This window comes from Melozone crissalis, unplaced genomic scaffold (assembly GCF_028551555.1).
Source record: "Melozone crissalis strain CALT ecotype California unplaced genomic scaffold, PUWL_Pcris_2 ptg000012l_1, whole genome shotgun sequence".
In the NCBI taxonomy this organism is placed as follows: Eukaryota; Metazoa; Chordata; class Aves; order Passeriformes; family Passerellidae; genus Melozone; species Melozone crissalis.
The window spans coordinates 363,834-386,227 of record NW_026535790.1 but is presented as its reverse complement, the minus strand read 5'-3'; the positions used below and the strand labels follow the sequence as shown (position 1 = coordinate 386,227).

The 22,394-nt window shown below is 42.1% G+C and overlaps 1 protein-coding gene across 2 annotated transcripts in view; it reads right to left on the bottom strand.

Moving 5' to 3' along the window:
- The window catches only part of IFT140 (intraflagellar transport 140), an 83,049-nt gene extending 64,021 nt beyond the window's left edge, over positions 1 to 19,028 (bottom strand). The window contains exons 1-8 of one of the 2 annotated variants that reach the window (XM_054271312.1): positions 18,909 to 19,028; positions 14,341 to 14,516; positions 13,012 to 13,233; positions 9,506 to 9,627; positions 8,708 to 8,850; positions 4,925 to 5,100; positions 1,824 to 1,915; positions 591 to 697 (exon numbers count right to left, since the gene is read on the bottom strand). In XM_054271312.1, the coding sequence (XP_054127287.1) occupies positions 591 to 697; positions 1,824 to 1,915; positions 4,925 to 5,100; positions 8,708 to 8,850; positions 9,506 to 9,627; positions 13,012 to 13,233; positions 14,341 to 14,487 (1,009 nt within the window). In that variant the 5' untranslated portion in view covers positions 14,488 to 14,516; positions 18,909 to 19,028. Of the gene's footprint in view, positions 1 to 590; positions 698 to 1,823; positions 1,916 to 4,924; positions 5,101 to 8,707; positions 8,851 to 9,505; positions 9,628 to 13,011; positions 13,234 to 14,340; positions 14,517 to 18,908 lie in introns of those variants that run through there. The other variant, XM_054271314.1, reaches the window with a different exon arrangement.
- Between the last annotated feature and the right edge of the window lie 3,366 nt (positions 19,029 to 22,394).

The window sequence follows — 22,394 nt, the reverse complement described above, 5'->3', positions numbered from 1 at the left end:
TCACAAAAACCAGAGGTCGGATCCACCTCTCATGAGGAAGCTGCTCCATGCATGCACCCCTCAGTCTCAGCCATTCCTCCAATGGCTTGTGTTTATTTTTAAATAGCTAGTTTTGTAGTCACTTTGGGCAACCAACCACTGAAAAGCACTGCAGCAGATATCAACTGTGCCTATGCTAGCAAACAAGGTGGTGCCCAGGAGCAGGTCTGTAGAAAGGATCTGTTGTAAGGACCAGGCACATACACGATACACGTCACTAAGCTCTATTCTGCATTAGCGGTAGTGCAGCCTTGTAGACTGAATGCCCAAAACATGCTGGAGCTCATTAGGGGCACTCCAGGGGTACTGGTGTCAAAGGGAATCCAGCTCATATGCCACAAGACAGCTCCTCAGTGAGTCCAAGAGTATTGAATTATTTCCCTGCACCTTTCAAGGCATATTTCCGATCCAAACTAAAATCTTCAATGTCACATACTACCACTGAGATCCTCAGTCACAAGACAAACATACTGAAATTATTACAGGGCATGGAAGGCTGAGGTTTGACAAGGTTTGGCACCAGAGATCACAGCTGCCACGTTATTTCTCACCTTTAGCACTGCAGTAAGAGACACAGTTAATACATTCTCCCCCCTCAAAGCCAAACTGCATATCTAGGGAGAGCACATAGTTCTCATCTTGATCCAAATCCCAGAACCTAAGGCACACAAAACAAGAGTGTTAAAAATGCTTTTCATTCCAAGTGTCTTGCCAAACCCAGTCAATAGGATGCTGTACATGGCATTAACTTACTATTTCCACAATACCTAGATCATTTAATTTTTAAAATTAAATTGTCAGAAGCTGCCTGGGGAGTGTGAATTCCTTAACAATCTCCTCCTCTTCCTCTGAGTTTTTAATCTGCAGCATGTTTTGGGATATTCTCCTAGGAAGAAAGAAGTCAGAAGCAAGTGCAGCTTTAAAAAAAATGAAAGAAGTGAGGGCCAGTTGCAATTTTCTTCCTCCCTAATTATGCTTCTCCTCTGTTTTAAGAATATTCCTGGGTTAGTCAGTAGTCCTTTGGATTCCAGATTTATTTTCTACAACTAAATACTGCCATGAAGTTATTCCTTCTTGATACTTGGTCTTTATTGCATTCTCACAAAATGAACAAAAGATTCTGTCTGATAGTAGCAGACAGAGGCTCAATAAAGGGAAATACTGATATTAATGGAACACTCCCATCCTCCCAAAGGTTAGAGGAACAGGTAGAGCAGGTCATAGTAAAGACAAGGTAGATAACATTGCAAAAAAGGTAAAACTACAGAACACAGTAACATAACAGCATGGCAAAGCAACATACTTTGAAGGATTAGGGAAATAAGTAATTTAAATACTTGTCTTATATTACAGTAAAATAAATGTCCTGAAAAGTAAGCAATTTCTTTCTGGTTGCTGATGCCATGAGTATCCTAAGGATCAGAAAGTAACAAAGGCAAGAATGGCAAAGGGGCTGCATTTTCATGCAAAACCCCAACCTGGATTTATTTTCAGAATAAACCAGTAACAGCACTAAAGGAAGGAACAGAATAGGTAGCACTGCCTGACAAAACGAAATAACTAGAGAGAAATCAATCCATATCAAATTAGTTTCTGTCCTTGAGAAAAAAAAAATTATTTAATTTCTCTACTTACTTTTACAAACAAAATTAGGAAATGCTGGGATTTTTTCATTATTGGTAAAAAATCCCCAACCAACATTTCAGCAAAATTCTCAGCTCATTGCAGACTGTACCTTTTAGCTGGCCCTTCTTAGGGGCAGCCAGAACAACTTTCATTCTTACCTGATGACTGTCTCACCGAGTGCTGTAACAACCAGGCTATGGTCTACCAGAATCATGTCTGCAGAATGACCAGTCTTCCCACTCAACTTCACCTGTTAACCATTAGCAAATAAATACATTTACAGAAGGTCAGAGGAGCACACTGAAGGACACTGAGCATCTGAACTGCACAGTTTGGCTAAACAGTAAAAATATGAAAATAACTAGACCTATCTGTTAATTCAGACATATTCAGACAGTGAATTCAGATGATTCTGACAATGATCACCATAAAATGCATCGAGACTGCAATGTATAAATTTAACAGGAGAAATCCTGGAGTGGGTTAATTAAGTAGATAAGGAGCAGTATTTTACTCTTGCACTAGAACTTCTCTTAGAATTTAATAAAGATTGCTTTAAAATGTGAAATTCCAAATCTTACTTCTAGTCAAACATAAGTAATGATCAATAAGAAGTGGACACTGCTGTAATACACGTGTCCAGTGTTTTTCTGTCATAGATAAAAAGAAAATAATCATAGAAAAGTGAAGGTTTGAGGTCTTCCAACAAGCAGCATTTTGTAATAGCATAGGGCAGGGTGTGAGACATTTTCTCTTTAATTTCCTCTTTTAATTTCTGGAGATCCTCTGTCAGTCTTTCCACTGAGGAGACATGGGCCCATAATGGGGTGGAGATAGCTTCTTCATATATCTGAGGTTTGGTAACCAAATAGTCCATGTTTTGTTCTCCTTCTTTCTATGACATCACTCCCAATGAGTTGGCATATGACATCAGCACACTCAGTAAGAATTTCTGCTGTATGTTTTGCAAACACTGGATATTGTCTGGATTAGTAAGGAATTGCTCATTACTTAAAAATATTATCTCCAGCACAGCTAATTCTCTCAGGTATCAGATACCTTGCTCCATAGTGTTCCACTTGTCTCAGTGCACTAAAAGGTCATCTTTCCAAGGAAACCTTCCCCTCACATTTGACAGGAGATGCATCCAGAGGCTGAGAGTTTCTGGTCCTTTCCCAATCCTGTGGTCAATACTTCCCAGGACACAGATCCCAGTTGCAAAGTGTCACTACCATCTAATTTCACATCACAGGCCACGACAGCCCAGTATCAGAGCACCCAGGCCACCAGGGGCTCACCTGACTGGAGTGAGAAATCTTTTTGCATGTCTTGCAGCTCACTCAGGGATAGGGTTTGGGTGATTATCTCTGGCCCTGTCTCTTCCTCCTGTTGTGAAGGCCCTGCTTCCTTTTCATCACTCACTACATGAACTGATTTGGTCTTGGATTTCTTCTTCTGAATACAGGCTCTTAGCACAGGTTGCTCTTGTGGGTAAGCTGCAGTTTGAATGGCCATAGTGCCTACTGCTTTGCTTTCCTCCTCCTCCCTCTGAGGGTGCTGTATAAAAACAAGCAGTGTCCAATAAATAGTAGCCACGGTCCAGCACATTCCATAACTTTGCACCTCTCTGGAACTGCCACAGCAATTCTCTTTCAAACACTTTATCAGGGCCCTGTAGTTGTTCAGGGGTGAACTTCCAAACCAGGAGTAGAGTACTCTTTCAAAAGCTGGCCCATTTTCTCCTACATGCCACACCACTAATGACTATCCATCCCAGGACATGTTTATGGACAACTTCCGTAGAAATCTCTGTCCTAAATCTTAACATGGTGTACACTGGACAGAGGAAACCTATCAGACATAGCAATGAGGGCATGCTTCCCAGGACACAGTGAAACAGATCACTGTGGTGGATACATGGGGCATATACGGGAGCATATGCAGGGTTAGGAATCAGACAAAGCAACACTAGAACCAGGGAGCTCTCTACCTAGAACACAAACGCTTAGATCCAAGTTATCTCAATCCTCTTGAGCCTTACCTTGGGCACCAATTAAATGTGGTGGCTTAACACCAGCAAAAAATTAAATGCCAAATAAGCCATGGCCCTTCTCCTGCCCCTTCCGGTAAGGGAGGGAGACGCGCAGAGAGTATGGATTGAGATAATTTACTGAAAGCAAAAAGCAATGGAATAAGAAACAGCAATATGAATTTAAAAAAATATCCAAAAACTGAAAGTGCTTCAGCCACAAAAAATTAATTTTATGTGGCTGCTGAGACCAAAACCAAAATGGTGGTCCCCATAGGTTGTGTCCACATGACTTCCCCAGGCTCCCACATGCTGTCGCAAACAAAGGCAGTATGGCAAGAGGCTTCCCGCCCCTCCCAGACCAAGACAACAAAAGCAACAGCAAACAGACCCTCCCCAAAACTGGGTCATCCAAGATGGATGCCCTTCTAGGCTCAGTTCCACACAAGTGCCTGCACCATTGCTGGACTGCTCTGCCATACTGGGCGTTGATCCTACAGGTTGCTGCCACTTCCCTGAAGTTCTGCTGCACTCCTTTTGGCCTGGCTTAGCTGGAATGGGCTTGGCTGGACTGGGCTCGGCTGGGCTCCCTTGGGCTGGACTGGGGGCCTTCCCTGCCCCCAGTCTCCCCATTAGTGCTGCCATACAACATACATCAGTTCTGTGTTCTGCTGCTTTCCTTTCAGCACCATATTCCATAGTGTCTCAGGGAAAACAGAAGAGGGTGGATGGCAGGGGCAGAAGACAGAGTCTGCAGGGCTGATGCTGACAACCTCCCCATGAGAGAGAGCAAGGCAGAATGGTGCCCACTTAATGGGGTGTGTGTGTTTTCTCCACGAAAACAGTGATGATATAGGTGGTATAGAATAACTTAGCTGCACCTACATGGTGCTAAGCACCACCCACCTCTGCAACCAGGACAACTGGAATTTCCAATTTTTCTGTAATTCACTAAGAAACTGAAAGTAAGTGTAAAAGAATTAAGATAGGGTCAAAATGAAAAGAACTATGAAAAAACAGGAAGAAAAGATGAAAACCATCTTTCCAAGTTCAGTACCACATCATTCTATTCCACTTTTAGATAAGCTATTTTTGCTTCCTCATCAATACATTATCTGAGAAACAAATATGAGAGTTGATTCATTTGAAAGCAAAGTAGTGATAATCAAAAAACGAAACAAACTTATAAAGAATAAATATTGCAACTTTATCCTGTAGTATGACTCTTACCTTCATGAGCTCTTCTGCTTCTCCCTCAGGAGAAACTGCATGTAAAGACAACTGCAGAGTCTCTGTTATTACAAGTAAAACATCTCTTTCCTCCAGCAACAGGAGCTTTCGGACCAGACTGTCCGTAGACAATACCTGCCTTGTCTTGCCTTTCTCATTCACATAGTGCACAGAACCTGAAGGACAAATAAATCAGGTGCAGATTTTAGTTGACATCTTTTAGCTACAAAAGCCAAAGCTGATGCTCTCTACCTTAATAAAACATTCCTCAAGTGCTGAAAATGTAAAAATAACAAAAATTCTTTCATTTTCTAGTTCCTCTCAGGATAGACAGTACAATAGCTGACCAGAGCAATAAACCAAAGCATATTTTTCCCCATTTAGAAGATCCAAAAGGGAATACTTTAAATAATTTTAAACTGCAAATAAACTTTCTGTATGAATGATAGCATCTGAAACCTTCAGTCTTAGAAAAAAAATCTGTGAAAGAAGAACGGCAGCTAAGAATTGGTTCAATTTACAGCATAGTTGAGATGATGGAAAACTGCAGACCTGAAGTTCTTCATTGCTTAGGAAACACTGCACCACACACCAAATTCAGCTTTAATCCATAATTTGACTGGCAAATGGGACAGTGTTTTTCTAAAAACACTGACATCGGTAACTAATGCACCCATCAACATTTTAAAAGCCATTATAATGTCATTAAGTTGTACTACTCTATAATCATAGAATCACAGAATCATTAAGGGTGGAAAAGACCTCCAAAATCATCAAGTCCAACCTTTGACCAAGTAGCACCACACCCAATAACCATACAGTGAAGTGCCACATCTAGTCATTTTTGAACACTTCCTGGGATGATCACTCCACCACTGCCCAGGGCAGCCCATTCCCATGCCTAACAACCCTTCCTGCGAAGAAATTCCTTCCACCAGTCTGCCCTCCCCTGGCACAACTTGAAGCTGTTCCCCCTTGTCCTGCTCCTTGCTCCCTAGGAGCAGAGCCCAAATCCCCACCTGCCTGAGCATCAGGGAGTTGTGCAGAGCCAGAAGGTCCTCCCTGAGCTTCCTTTTCTCCAAGCTGAGCCCCCCCAGCTCCCTCAGCTGCTCCTCATCAGACTTGTGCTCCAGACCCTATTCCAGCTCTGTTCCCTTCTCTGGACACACTCTAGCCCCTTAAGGTCTCTCTTGTCATGAGAGGCCCAGAATCCAGGTGCCCCAGCAGCATCCAGCACAGGAGGTGCTCTCTGTGCTGGGCCTGTGGCCACTCTATGGCTGATCCAAGTCCTGTCCCACTGCTTTATTTTCTCCCTGCAATAAAACCCTGCATAGATATCCTCATCTTCTTAAATCACAGGACATTTTGGTTTTGAAGGGACTTTAAAAATGAATCTCTTTTTAATCCTCTTGCCAGGGGCAGGGACACCTCCCACTAGTCCAGGTTGCTCCAAGCCTCATCCAGCCTGGCCTTGAATGCTTCCAGGGATCCAGGGGCAGCCACAGCTTCTCTGGGCACCCTGTGCCAGGGCCTCAGCACTCTCACAGGGAACAATTCCTTCCCAATATCCCATCTAACCATGTCCTCTGGGAGTGGGAAGCCGTTCCCTTGTCCTGTCCCTGCAAGCCCTCCAAAGTCCCTCTCCAGCTCTCCTGGAGCCCCCTTAAGCACTGCAAGGGGCTCTGAGCTCTCCCTGAAGCCTTCTCTTCTCCAGGTTCTCACAGCCTAACTCTAGAGCAGAGGGGCTCCAGTCCATGATGTACCTACATGGCCTCCTCCAGACTCATTCCAACAGCTCCATGTCACCCCTGTGTTGATAACCCCAGAGCTGGAGGCAACTCTGCAGCGGGGTCTCACCTGAGTGGGGCTGAGGTGCAAAATCCCCCCCTCCCCTGCTGCCCATACTGTGGGATCAGCCTAGCACACAGAGTATTTCTGGGAGCCAGCACACACAACTGGGGCATGTCCAGCTCTCACTCACCAGCACCTCCAAGTTCTTCTCAGGACATTTGGGAGTTAGAGCAGATCATTACTAGATTAAAAACTGAGTCCAAAATACATACACTCAAACCAACCCAAGCAATGAAGCTGCTCACAAGGAACAGTCAGACAGTATAATTTGATTGAAATTTGAGAAGTATGACAAAGAGGCTGTCTTGGGGTGACTTTATCATCTACTTTATGCCCAGACACAGGTTCTTCTCTCCTGAGAAAGACCGGGGGACAGTCTGTGTTTGAATACAAACTGATGAAAGAATTCCCCTGGCTTCTCCCCCTCTCTCAGACCTAGCTTACAGTTAAATTCTTTTGCTTGTAGCTAGCTTTATTTGTTAGCTGAGTCAAGAAGTTTTTCCCGGGACTGTGGCTTCTTCTTCTGGAACTGTTTGGCTTTGCTCCAGCTCAAAACACCAGGCCATCACCAGGAGTCCCACGCCGCAGGCCAGAGGGGGGAGGCTGCAGGGACACCCGGCTCCGGACCTCGGGAGAAGCCAAGCAGGACTCTCAAATCCACCAGCTTTCTCCACAGCGAGAAGGTTTTCATATCTAATATTACTCATTCTTGTTCCCGTGCCGGCGTGCACTCTCTGTGTTAAATAAACAGGTTTTTTCCCTTTTCTCCAAGAAATTCCTTTCGTCTGATGGGAAGAGGCTGTACCGCAAACCGGCCTTTTTTTCAGAGGAGATGCCCCTTTCAGGACGTTTCCTCCTAACCCAGGACAGCCCCTGCAGGACACACAGCCTGTCCCTAGATGGGGCTCTGCACCATCACAACAGCGGCTTTGAAGGTGAGGACGGAATGGGCACAGCTTCCTAAAGCTTCTCTCCTTGTATCTTTATGAAGCACCTTGTGTCCATTTTCCATTAAATGGTACCCTTCTAGTAAAGAGGCTTGTATTCACACATTAAAAGAAGGTACACTGCAAACCAACCACGCAGCTGGCCCATGCCCCTCCTGCAAGCCGTACTGGTGTAAACAAGGGGTGTCAATTTTGGTACAACACTGAATCAAATTGTAACGGAGCTGCAGAATCAGCATAACTGAAACTTTTTCAGAACAGTTAACATTTGAATCAACAGGATGACTCGAATCACCTACCAGAAACACCCATTATGCAACTTCTCACACACATTTTGGCTCCAGTTCAGAGAGAGCAAATTACTGAGAGATGGTATCACAAAAAAATTTGGGGTGGGAAGAAAGTTAGCTTAGAGCAAACTAGTATCCAGAAGACTAAAAAGGATAGGAAAAGACAGGGAAGAGTAAAAGGCAAGGAAGAGGAAAATACAGAGAAGAAACACTGTTAGGCAGCAGACTAAACAAAACAGATTCTCAGACTTTTTGTTGGTCTGTAAGACTGAAGCATCATTTCAAAGCATGAGAAAAAAGTGAAAAGAAAATTGAGAATTTAAGACGTATGTTTTAGCACAATTTGCCTATTTATAGAAAAAAGAACACATGCATTATTTTGAAGCTTTGTACAAAAGCTAATTTTATCTACACTTGTGTGTTAGAGCTTGTTTTCCCCATACTCACTTCTTCGGAACCTGACTAACCCAGTACCTCTGGTATCCTTGTGAACAAAACCATCCTGAAGATAAGATATGAGTAGTTTTATTCATTTCTTACCAAACATTCTACAACTCCTATAGAATACTCTACCCTACTGAATATATGAATATGAGGGATATATGAATATACCCCAAGACTATCATGCACTGGGCTATTTTGAAGCTCTAAGGAAACAACTTGCCAGCCAAATGGAAAAGTGGTTTTGCTCTTACCATCTGCCAAAGTGATAAAGAAGGAGAGTCCTTCCTGGACTGCTGTTTTCAGAGGTGGTCCTATTCCAGCTTTCTTCCAGTTAAACATATCCAAGGCTTTCTCATCACCACTCACAGCTGCTTTTGCCAGCTGTACAAAGTCCCTGAAAAGAGAGATACTTCATACCTAATTCTTTTCATAACTGTAGGTTCAGTCTCAAAGAATGGATGAGAAGTTAATAAAGCATATTGTATAAAGAGAACAAATATTTCATACACTGATTGAAAAAAGGGCGGACTCAAAAAAATACAAAACAAAATTTCAATATTAGTTTTCATTTGCATTACACCTTTTTTTCAAGACACATCATTATTTTTTCAGAGATGTGAAACAGAAAAGCCCAGACAAGGAGAACTATTATTTTTCACTACAGCTGCTTCCTATTTCTTGCTTGGACAGGAAAGAAATAATAATGTTTAAGAACTGACTTTTAATTATTTTTGACAAGAATATAATGATAATTGTGTTTCCAGTGTGTTTATGGCTTTCCACAATCAGCAATATTGCTAATTAGAAGAACTAAGACAGAAGAGTCAACAGCAACCAACAGACGATGTGGAGAAGAGAAAGAAGAGCAGTTACTGCACACAGGACACAGAGCCAGCTATCAGAGCAGGAGAAGAGCTAGGAAGTATAGGGCAGTTAGGAAAAGAACATTTTAATATATTTTTAAATAGTCTATTTGTGGGTAGGACTTTCTTTCTGTGGAACAAGACAAAGACTTGGTCTATCAGAGCTCTGATGGGGCCAATACTCACTCACTAGGAGGGGGTGGCCAAAAGACACAGTGCCACAAGCATTTCCCATACTCCTGCTTAACCAGGGCAGGACCCTGCACTCTGCCCCGATGGTCCATTTTCCACAGACACAAGACACCGTGCTAGAAAAAGACAAGTTAATTCATTACCCTTTGCACAAAGATGAGAATTCAGACTCAAGCTAATCACTGCACATAAAAATAAATGTTTTATTGATGGAGCAACACCCTTCCTTTTGTTTAGTTGACACATACAATTACACCCACTTAAAACTAAGCCACAGGGAATCAAAGCTATCTTTAACATTATATTATTTGTTCCCTTAAAATCAAATTATCTAAAAAAAGCTTATTGGCCCTATCCTTTTTTAGTTAAATCACACTGCCAGAGCAATTACATGGAACAGTCTTAGTTTTCTTCTGCAAGCAGCAGATGTAAATATTTGTCTTGATAATGTCCTTTCCACATTCTTTCTTGAAAGTAGTCTGATAGCTTATTTTTTAGCAATTGAAATAAAGGATAGCAGAGCATATGCATCCCTCAGTAAGTGTATATAAAACTGATGTAGATGAGCATGGGTATATGATTAGACATGTAAAGTCACAGGGTGCAGAAAGACTAAGGGCAGAATTTTTTAATTTCTGGAGCTTTCCTCCTCTTTCGGAGCAGACATTCAAGAGCTTACTTTTAGAAAAATCAAGAACTTACTTTTAGAAAAATAATCTAGTAACTAGAAAAATCATATATGCTAAAGAAAGGAAGTCTGATTAGCTAATTAACTCAACAATGGTCACCACAGGCCAGCCCTTGAGCCTGGCACAGGTGCTGACATAACTGACACCCTGCAGTGGCAGCTGAGGAGCAACAAACCCCTGGTGACTAAAAAGTGTGGAGACAAATTCCAACAAACTGACTTACAGTATATCCTCACAGTTTGAATGCTAAGAAGATTATTTATTGTTGTTGTTATGCTAATGCTTATGAAACCAGATTGCATTTAGGAACGTTCCATGTAAGCACTACATAAAAAACCCAGCAACAATTTTCAATATAAAATTCAATCTCATTTTATTTCATTGAGATAGAAAACCATAAAGTGGTATTAGAATTCGCTCTATTTTTATTTATTGTTTTCAATGAAGTATCATCCTTTTCCTGGAAGTGGTAGCAATGGTCACTTATTCTTCACAATTCTAACTAGAAGCCACACAAGATGCAGCTGAGGCCTTCCAAAGTAACATTTCCTTCTGTTTTTCCTAAGATTCTAACTTCTTTTCAACAGTAAGATGGCAATAGTTATAGCATCCAAAACTATTTATTAAGTGCTATGTGTCTGCAGGTTAAAGAATGCCACTCATCTGTGCAACCGTGACACTGCTGTACTCCTGTCCCAAGAGGATACTTGCAGTTCATAAAATGTTTGCTAGTTACCTCTGAACATCACAGGATCCTATGAACCAACCTTGTTGGCTCCTCCTCTCACTCTTCCATCAGCTTTGTATGCTACCAATTTCCAAGGATCCCAACTAAAATCACCTGCACCATTTATAAGCTGGAGGAAAAGCCTGCAGCTTTCTAAAGCTGCTGACCTTCGTTCCACCTCCTTCTAGATATTCCAGCCTGTATCCAGATAACCGACTTGCACAATCTCAATTCTTAGTTAGAAGCACAGGAGACTGGAAACAAAAAAGGCTCACAACCTCTCCTAAGTCACACTGGAAAGGATGCAGAACTCATCTGTTTTCAAATGACATTTTTAAAGGACACAGGACATTGACCTTATCATCTATCTAAATGTCCTTTCCAAATGGAGATATTCTCTGATTCCATCCTGTAACTTCCCAATAATTTTTAAAAACATAAAGCTTTAGTTACTTGGTATGAAAGCAATTTGCCTTACAAATAGGCTTTCATTATAGAAAGCACCTAGATCCTCTGTGTGATCAAAATGTGGAAATCACTCATGTTCTTTTTACTTAAGACAAAATAAAAGCTTCTGATTTTCAGAGTATCCTATTCCAACTTTATGAAGTTATTTTCAAATAATTTTCTTGCATTTCAGGATGTACAATGACAGAAATCCTAGTGAAGGTAGAATCATAGAATACGCTCAGTTGGAAGTGACTCACACAGATCATCAAGCCCAACTCCTGGCCTGCACAGACAACCCCACAATCCCACCCTGGGCCCGAGTGCTTGTCCAAAGGCTCCTGGAGCTCTGGAAGCCTTGCAGCTCTGAGCTTTCCCTGGGGAGCCTTTCCAGTGTCCAACCAGCCTCTAGGTGAAACAGAAACTTAATCAGGATCCAAATATTTATCTTATTTCTAAAGAATTTCCTCTAATATAAGCAGAACATGATCCTGGCAGGACTCACCTAATGGAAGTTTCCTGAAAATAAACCCTCATGGGAAAAATATTAAAAATAAACGTATAAACTATTGGATAATATGTAAGAAATGAAGTATATCTGTGCTACACCTCAGAGCATGGCATAGTGACACTGGTTTGAAATCAATTTGAAAAGTATTTTGTTCATAAATGTAAGTTCTGTCTATATCAATGTACTGGCTTATTATGATTAAGGCCTCAGCTACACTGAGATGTGTCCATCTTTTGCCTGGGAAGAACTTTCTCTTTTCTAAAAAAGAGGATGATAAAGTCTCTTTTTACTCAATTTTGAATTTTTGCATTTCTGTCAAATGCAGCAGCAGAACTTTCCAAAAAATGAATAAAAATAACTTTTCCTCCCAATAAGAATATTGGGAATTCTAACATATACGTAAGAGAAGAACTGAAATTCTTGGGCAAGCTCAAGTTTGAATCAGGGAAAATACAGGAAAAAAATGCATTTTTTTTCTTCATTGGCTGACTCAGGAACTGGCAAAATCAGAATCTTCTATGAATACTTAATTTTGAATATTCAATAGCTACTTTCTCACTTCACTATGTAAAAGGGCAACCAGTTCATCAAGAAATAGTGTGTCACATTTCCCAATACAATCAATTTGACACAATATTAAGACATTCATAAAACCAGAAAAAGAGAGATTAACATGGGCTTCCTGTGAGCACTGCTCTGCACTCAGTATAGAGGAATATGTTGTAGCTGGAATTTGTTTCTCAACAGCTATTCTTGAGTCTGCCCTAAAACTTGTGCATGGACAGGAGCAAAAGAATTCAAATGGTCTATACCTCAATTGCTCCATCCATGAAATAGCCTTAAACCTTCATCAATGCTCAGCACTCACTGAGATCCAACACAATTTTATTTAAAGAAAAATTAAAGAATGGCAATTATTTAATTGTAGAATAATATTGTAGAAAAAATTAAAACACTACGACTTTATTTCATTCCCTATCAGTTTTAATTTGTACTTAAGGAAAAGAAATTTCCCTCCCAAACAAGTCTCCCTTCCCCATTGATCTCCTTTCCATGATCTTTTCCTATTACAGAGCTTCCAAGACTGTGTCCCACATCAAACCCATATGGCATTTCAGCTACTCACCCCATCCCCAGACACAAGGCAGGTACCACTTGTACTCCAGCTCAGGACTGTGATTTTGGTGCTGTGATTTGGGGGTACAGTGTGCTGCTCCTTGTCTTGTTTGTTCAGTATCAGAACTCCTCCTGTCTCCCATCCTGATGCCAGAATGGGTCTGGAAGGGTGCCAGGCAAGTAATGTGACCTGAAAGCTTCTCTCAGCATGGCAATCAGGCACGTGTTCTCCCTGCAAACAAAAATCAGTGTGAGCTCAGTCCAGTGGAAACTCAGCAACCAAACCTTCCAATCCATAGCCCAGTCAATATAAGCTTTCTCTCCCATATAAAGGATATAAGAAGGCTTCAAGCATATTTCCAAGTAAAAAAAAAGTTCCAGCTATTGAAAAAGAACAAAGCTCATCACTAAGGGCATAGAATAATCTAATGCTTCTACAGCTCTTAAAGGCAGATCCTCCTTTAGGCATGGTTCACAAGAATATTTCATGCAAATCATTTAACCTCTCTAAGTATTTCTTTTTCCATTTTTTAAACTTGGATAACAATTTTTCAGAATACACTTTGAAAAGTACACATTTTATAGGCTATCGTATTAAGAGACATGTTTCAGTAAGTCTGCTGCAGACTTAGATACTTTTAGTGCTACTTCTCTAAAATTATGCAAACCAAAGTCTTACACAAGGCTCCCATGTAAAAGTTAGAGTATGCAAAAGAAATATCTGTCTACAGGCAGAAAATCAGTTCAATCTTGAGGTGGTAGAGTGATTTGTTCAGTTTCCATTTCTTAGTATGCTCAATTCACTTAAGAGTTAAAAAGCAGCAGCAGCATGTGTTCATTTACATACAAGTCTGAAAATCTCACACTATGAGAAGCAAAAAGCAAATCAGTAATCATCACAAACAAGACTTATAGACTGCAAACATCAAATTTCAAAGGAAAGATCAATTTAATTTATGAAGATCTTTTTAAAAATACATATAATGAGTGGCTGATGAATCTGTCATATAGCACAGGACACAGACAGTAATTAAAACCCAGAGATACTTCAGGAGGATACGTAAGCCTGCAAAAACAGATATTAAAAATGTGAAGTTTTAAATTAGAACAATGATAAAGATTGCTGAGAGAAGCTGTGTGACTTCTCACACATCTCACGTCTCTGGAAGTATTCAAGGCCAGGTTGGATGCAGCTTGGAGCAACTTGGTCTATGGAATATGTCCCTGCGCACGGCAAGTGGTTGGGACAAGGTGATCCTAAAGGTCCCTTCCAATCTAAACCATCCTGCAATTCTGTGACTCTGCATCGAGAGCAAAAGCAAAGTTGTTGATTTTTCACCTGTTCCAGGTAGATATCCACACAGCCCCCACCTGCTGTGCTGATGGAAGCAACTGCCAGGAGTGGATGAAGTGGGTGCCATGCTATATGGGAAGTGGAGGCAACAGAATCAGGAGCATCTGTTCGATGATCCACGTACACAGCCATAAAAACAGGAGCTGTCTCAGACTGCACACCTGTACAAGGAATAAAAACATCTCTATCAGGTTTGTTTATGCAGATAATACATATACACTACATATATGCTATTTATATTGAATTTATGCACTATATATAATGACATATATACGGGTTAAAACAAGAAGGAAAACAAAACTACAGCATTATCTTGTTGCATATACTACATGACATGACAATGTCAGAGTGGCATTTAAAAATAAAAGGAGAAACCCTGAGCCTCACACTCTGTAGAGGCCCAGTGTGCATAAGCCAGTACCAAGTCTCTCACCAGTGGCTTGTGCTGGCCTACTTCAAAGGATTCTGAAATAACTCAGTATTTACCAGAAAGCTACTTCCAGCAGCTTCATATCCAAAGATGTTAATTAATGTACAAACTGAACTCTTTTATGTTAAGTCTCATGTCTCAGCTTTCAAAGTAAGTTTCAACAGTTGTCACCACTGTGGAGCTTGTACTGTTGAAATCACACTATCTGCTATTTATATTGGAACTGTTGCAAACATTTGAATGAAAAAAGTAAGTGCTGCTGTTGCACAGTAAAGAACATGAGAACAAAACCCTTTTCAGTGTTGTGGGTCAGAAATCAAGGGCATCAGTAATAATTTGTAATAATTTATACACAGAAATGGTCTTTGGATTTGTGTCATGGGATCCAGTCAGCTCAGTTTCAAAACAAAAACAGCTGGAGCAAAACACCTCAAATTCCTCAAATAATCAGTGAATCATAGAGTTCACTGGGTCAACTGGCCCAGCCTCCCTGCACAAGCAATGTCTTCCCAGAGCACATGGCATAGGATTGTGTCCAGACAATTCTGGATATCTCCAATGAGGGAGACTTCACACCCTCTCTGGGGCAGCCTATTCAGTGCCTAATGAGCCACACAGTAAAGATATTTAGATGAAACTTCCCATGTTCCAGTTTCCGCCCATTGCCTCTAGAGCCATTGCTGAGCCCCATGGAGCACAGCCTGGTCCATTCTCCTGAGCTTTTCCTGCAGACACTGACAGACAGGGATGAGGTTAGACAGGGATGAGGTCCCCTCTCAGCTGTCTCTTCTCAAGGCTCAACAGCCCAGCTCCCAGAACTGGACACAGTGCTCCACACGTGCTCCACCAGGGCTGAACAGAAGGGCAGGATCCCCTCCCCAGCCCACTAACAATGTCTTTCCTCACCCACCCCAGCATCCACCATCGTGGCCCCAGGGCACACAGCTGGTCAAGGACAGCTGGTGACCCCCAGGTCCTTCTCCACAGGGATGCTGCCTAGCAGGGCACTCCCCAACCTGGACTCGTCCATGGGATTACTCCTCCCCAGGTACAGAATCCTGCCAGGAACCGGTGAAAAACAAAACAAGATCCTCAAGAAAACACAAATGAACATACACACAAAAAAGCCCCCAAGCATGAAATGTTTAAAAGACTTCTGTGACATTTAAGGGCAAGAGATATTTTCTTCTGCACAGGTAAACCATGAGTTCAGAATCCACAGGAACACACATGCACAGCAGTGAGCCACCAGCATGTAAAATGGGCATCAACAGACTCTTAAGGTCTCTTTTCTTTAAATCTTCTGTCAGTGCCTCAAATAACTAATTTGCCAGGCACTTAATTTAGAAAGGTGGGCAACTCTGTTCAGTAAATTGGGAGTTCTGTATCTTGCTTCTGACACGTACAAGGAACAACATCAACTACTGGATATGAGAGCAGACAAGAGCAGTCACTCTAAGGACAAACCATTTCATCTTCCAACAAGATCCACTCACTTTTATCTGTACAATCCTTCAAAATCCTCAGCATTCCCAGTGGCATTGTGTGGTCCAGTTTTATCACCACTCAAAAAAAAAAAAACAACTAACAAACCATTCAAATAAAATTTGAAGTGTTTTGCATCTTGATTTCATGAATTTTAAATGTTTTCTTACATCTCCAGTACTGTTCCAGAATTCTGTGCCCATACTACTACTTTACTCCTTATTTTATCTGTTTCATTTTCCTCTAAGAGAGGAAGGATTTAGTCCATATTTGACTATAAGCTTTGGATGGGCTCAAAATTTGAAATAATAAAGAATTTCACTTCAGATTAAAACAAAAATGCAAGATGCTTAAATGAAAACAAAGCTACATTTCATATAAAATAACAGTTTTATCAAGCCATACAGCTGTAATATCTTCTCTATAGACATCATTTTCTACTTTTAGCAGTTCCTTGCATCTATAGTTATTAATATTACTTATTATTATTCAGATATTTCAGTCCCCTTCAATGACAGAAATAAGTTTATCAAGCTTCCAAATTGCATCTCTTGTTCAATTCATTAATTTAACTTTTGGAATTAATAGACAGCAAGAAAAAATTTTCAACCAAAACTGTGTAAATTTAAAATGGCAGACTGGCACTTACTAAAACAAGACTCAGTGATACTGTTGGGTAAATTATGGACAACCCCAAATATAAAATACTCTTCACCATCACAGTAACTACACAGAGTTGTGCAGCAGACTGCTACACACAAATAAATAAATGGCTTACATAAAAAACCTCAGTGGTGTAAATGAACCAATATCCATTTTCTTGCTGTGATCTTGGGAATTCATTACTCACATGATTACTGCTAGCTCATGTATTTAAACTGTAGCTTTGACAGCTGCCTCTTCAACAAAGTCTTCAAAAAATAAAAAGAAAACCAAGTAACATCACCTCTACAAACTACCCAGCATGTTCTATTTTTTCAAAGTTTCAAAAAAAATAAAATTTCTGAACAAGTTAACCATTTTGTATTTTAGAATAGAACATAAACAAGCCCCCACACTTGATCTCAAAGATCAAATTAGATACATCTGACAGACACTTTTGAAACAGCCCACAGGCAATTCTTAAAAATGGTTAGACCTCATGGAATCTCAGCATGGTTTGGAAGGGACCTTAAGCTCATCCAGTTCCAACCCCTGCCATGGGCAGAGACTCCTCACACTATCCCAGGTTGCTCCAAACCCTGTCCAACCTGGCCTTGGACACTTCAGGGATCTGAGGGCAGCCACAGCTTCTCTGGGCAACCTGTGCCAGGGCCTCAGCACCCTCACAATAAAACTTTTCTTCTCACAATAAAACAACTTCTGCCAGTTTAAACCATTAGTCCTTCATCCTGTCAGTACACGGCCTGGTAAGAAGTCTGTATCCATCTTTCTTACAAGATCCCATAAAGTTCTTTTTAAGACAACTTCCTTGTCCAGCCATCCAGAAGCCACCCTGACAATCACTCTCACACTGCCTGACCGGGGACCAAGGCCCCTGTGCAGCTACACCTCCACAGTCAAACCAGCTTTCCTTACCAGCTCCACCACAGGTTTCTCATAGCAGTCTCAGATGCCTGGATCATTAAAATAATTTCATTTTGGTGCAATAGCAAAATTACAGCTCAAGCTGGTAATTCCAAGGAGGAATGTCAAACAAAGGATCCCCGGGGCTTTTACACCCTTTCAGTTTAAGGGCAGGGAAGGTCTGGGGGTTGTCAGCTGCTGCTGAGTGCCTCTGAGCGTCCCTGACTGGGCCACAGGTCCCCATGCCCTGTGTTATGCAGTCAGCAGTTCACAGCCTCTTGCTCTGGCCACCCAAAGCTCAACCTGCGGCTTGCACTGCAACTGCACCCTACTGACAACATCACACTACAGACAACATTAACGACTGCAAATGACAGCAGTGAGCCAGAACACAGGCACATATTTCACAAAATAACATCAACAATCAGGAAAAAAAGATATGCTATTCTGTCTTTGGGGACAATGCTTAAAAAGCTGCTTTTATGTTCTGTCATAGTGTTATCCGCACATTTCATCGAGGTTGACAGCAACTTGGTTTGCTGTACCTGTGGAGCTGTGGACTCATCGGCCCCCCAGTCACCACACAACTGGTGAAAGGAGTCTCTGTCCAAGTAAGCAAAGGTCTTTCCTTTAACCTCTACCTATGAGAAATGCTGGTTTTAAAATTTGAAATTGTTTAAAAGAGCCAGCGCCAGAAAAAAAAAAAAAAAAAAGATAATACAAAACTGCTCTGTGCTACAAAAAGATGGTTAATGACCATGTACAATCTTCTCTAACCAGTAAAACAGATGAAGCAAAGACCCGGTTGAACCCCGCACCCGCACAGAGGGAGAAGGGGTGGGGAGCCTGTGCAAGGCAGAGCCCCGGCTGCTGCTGCCGTGGGCAGCTCCTGGAGTGACCGAACCCTGCGCGTGTCCCCCGTCCGGGCCATGATCGCCACTCGCCGGCACACAACAAGGGGCTCCACAAACTCCACGGCTCCGAGAAGGCAAACACGCGGGCCGCGCCACCACATTCTCGCCCGCGGGTGGATTCGGCCGCCCCCGCCGCCAGCAGCTCAAGCGCCCCTTACCTCCAGCTGACCGCGATCAACCCCTCTGTCGCGGACCGGGCCAGATACAACCATGAAGAGCCGGCCGACACGCCGCGGGCTGCTGCGTGTAGAGCCCGCTCTCCCCGCTCTCCCCCGCCGCCGCGCTCACCGCCCCCGCCGCAGGCCGCACTCGCTCCGCGATGCTTTGCGTTACCCCGACAACGGGGAGAGTCGGGAGCGGAAACAGCCGAGTGGAGCCGAGGAGTGACGGGAACGGCCGAAGCCATCCGGCGGCACACGAAGAGTGGCGGAAAGTGACGAGCACAGCGGGTTCGGCGGCCGTCCCGCTGCGCTGTCCCCGACAGTCTCAGAGGCGTCTTCAGGGTTTGGTGGCTTGGCCTGTGAGGAGTATTTTCTACCGCAGGTGATGGACTGTGCCGCCGTCCTGAGAATCGAGATCCTTCCCCAAACCCTCCGGATCCCCAACGCTATCAGTTGGGGACGGAGTGTGACCCAGCTGAACCTCCGTGATATAGAAACGCATATCGTAACCATATTTAAGTGTACCGCCCGGAGCTCAGCGGCTCTTTCAGAGTTTTGGGGGGAAAAGCTTTTAACTTAACGACTATGTCTTTCAGGTAGCATCTAAATGAAGACAACCCGTAAAGCCCTCCTACCACCCCACACCCCCTCAGCACCACCATGCCAGGTACAGCCCAGCTCCATGCCCGGCTCCCGCCCCCATCGGGCCTGCAGCCAGCCCTAAGAGCCAGGCTTGCCTAACTCCTTCAAAAGGGTTGAAAAAATTCAAGAGCAAATCCTCACAGCACTGTCCTACCCATAGTCATTTGTAATTCCTCTGAAGTCACAACACTTCTGTGCAAGCTGATGAAAAGCAGCCACACCTGGTACAGCTACAAGCAGCTCCTGTATATTTCGAGGTTGACTGGCCATGCGTAATGTGTCATTTATGTGGTGTTTGTAAGTTTCCTTTCCCAAATACGCAGGGACTATTGTGAAAGAAAAAAAAACAAACACAAAAACAACAACAGCACAAAAAAACCCAAAATCACCCCACAAAATAAACAAAAAAACCCCCTCTGATTTGGTAGCAAGTAGAAAAAAAGTACACAGTGAGAGACACACAGTGCATTGAAACACACTGTATACCTGTAGAATTATGGGCAGCATTCAGGTAGAGAGGCAAAACACTGGCTTTAGACCTTGTTACATGTCAGCAACTCCCATAGACCAGAGCAGCAGAACTGACAAAGTCCTGTTTCCTGGAGTTTTTTATCTTCTCTCTCTACAAGGCATCAGCTCTAACAATCATTTATGGCATCTCTTCGTGGTGGATTCCTTGAACATGCAATAGCCCAGTTGGCTCACTCAGATGCCAATCCCCGAGTCAGAAATTCATCCCTTGCCTCTGCCCAGCCAATTGTTCTCACTGTAGCCTTGAGTTCACCAGATTAGAAGTTGAGGATTTGAGCAGACCACGTGCAGATGCCTTGCTGTCTTAGATAACCAAGTTGTCGTGGAAACTACTGCAACTACATGATACACTCAAGTCAAAAACATACAGCCAGCTGAAACTTCAAAAAATCATCTAGTCTATCATGCCTTTCTGGGCTGGAATAAAAATAGTCTAAACAACCCATTTGACTCTCTGTTCAAGTGAACACTTTGCAGCTCTCAGAATTGGCTGGTTTCAATGTTGCACAATATTTTTCCCAGTAACTAAATTACATATTCCTACTTGCGCAGGCTTAGCTGGGAATGAAGTTTTCCTGCCCTTCAATATTCAACAGAGAAGCCCTGTTTCTATGATAAATAGACAAGTGAATGTGGACTCCTAGGATCTTAACATCTTCCCTTCTACTCATAAAGTCACATAACCACAGAATGGTTTGGGTTGAAAGAGGCTTTAAAAATCATTTAGTTCCAAGTCCCTGGTATCATAAAAGACACAGCTCCAAATCCCTTAAGTCCCAGGACTGGCTGCAGTAGTGCAGTTGCTCACAGCCCGTTTCCTCCCTTCCCCTAAGGGCTTGACCTCACACCCCAAGAGGAAAACAAAGTTGCATGACTAGGTGCTTCCTTATTCTGTAAGCAATACGGGATTAACAATAGCAGTCTGTCCTTCCATTTAAATCCTCTTACATGCACGGGAAAGAACTGCTTTAGCAACGCAAAGATCATCCATTATTGTCTGCCAGAATAAACAATTTCAGAGCCTTTTAAGAATAAATAAATTATAAATGAAATCTGCTAGCTTCTAAGTAATCTAAAAGGAAAATACAGAACATTCACTATGTTGGTGACTTTTACACCTAGGATCTTTGGAAAAAATACTTCCATGTTATAATTTGCAATGATCATGCACATTAGATTCAAAATTTTAAAAATTAACAAATGTAAAGTATTAACTTTGTCCTTCTGCTGAACAGTTCTGCATTGCTTGCTCTATTTTCTAGTAAAAATGCAATTTGTTATTCATACTTTAAAATACACAAGATGTGGGACAAATCCAAGTTAATGTTCTTGCCTGGCCTAGAAAACCATGACAACAAACACTGGAAGAATATTTGCATTTTGTAGCTGTGCAGGTCTGTAAAACCAGAATTGCGAGGAAGGGCCATGATCAAAACTGAACAAATGGAAGCTCAAGTGTCTTTTGGCGTCTCACCCTACCCCCTGCCTCTCAGCTCTTGTCCAACTCCTTTCCAGTCAGCTTTTCTCTCACAAACATTTAGACACATGAGCAATTTCACCCCTTAACAGTCCACTGGAGGCAATGAGGCCATTCAAGCAGGGAAAGTTATCTACATACAGAGAATGGAAACTTTCATCTGGAGAGCTGAACATAACTGCACATCTCTCTGCAAAGCACTATGGAAATACATGGTAGTGGAGATGCAGAATCCATTTCCTAACAATATTGCTGAATTTGGTTATGGCCAAGGAGGAAAAAGAAATTATATGATCTTGTGCAAGATTATAACAAAATTGGAAAATATTTTCTTGAAAAGAAACCCAAACAATTAAGATGTAGATTTAAACACAAAGCTCGGCACTGGAGACAAACCTTTTTTAACAAATTCCATTTAGAGCAGTCCACTTGGTTACTCACAAATACACTTTACAGCATATTTACAGGTGATAACACAGTGCTCAAGACATGTTACCTTTCTACCATCATAGATAATTACTTGCAACATACTCCAAGGGAGCCCAATTTTCCAGAATTTGGACACCACCATGAGGTTTAACTACTTACGACTTTATTTCTAAGCTTACAAAGATTTTCCTTGGAAGAGGACTAAGGCACCCTTTCCTGCTATGAAAATTATAAAGATTCAAAAAAGAGGACGATCTAATATTCTTTCCACAAACACGTTATTCAGGGAAAAGTATCGCATGCAGTATCGGTTATAAGATTTTTTAAAATGATCCTGCTTAGCTGTTTACGTGAATTCACCACATAGAAGTATCAGTCCACATCAAGGAGCACCCACTGCAAAA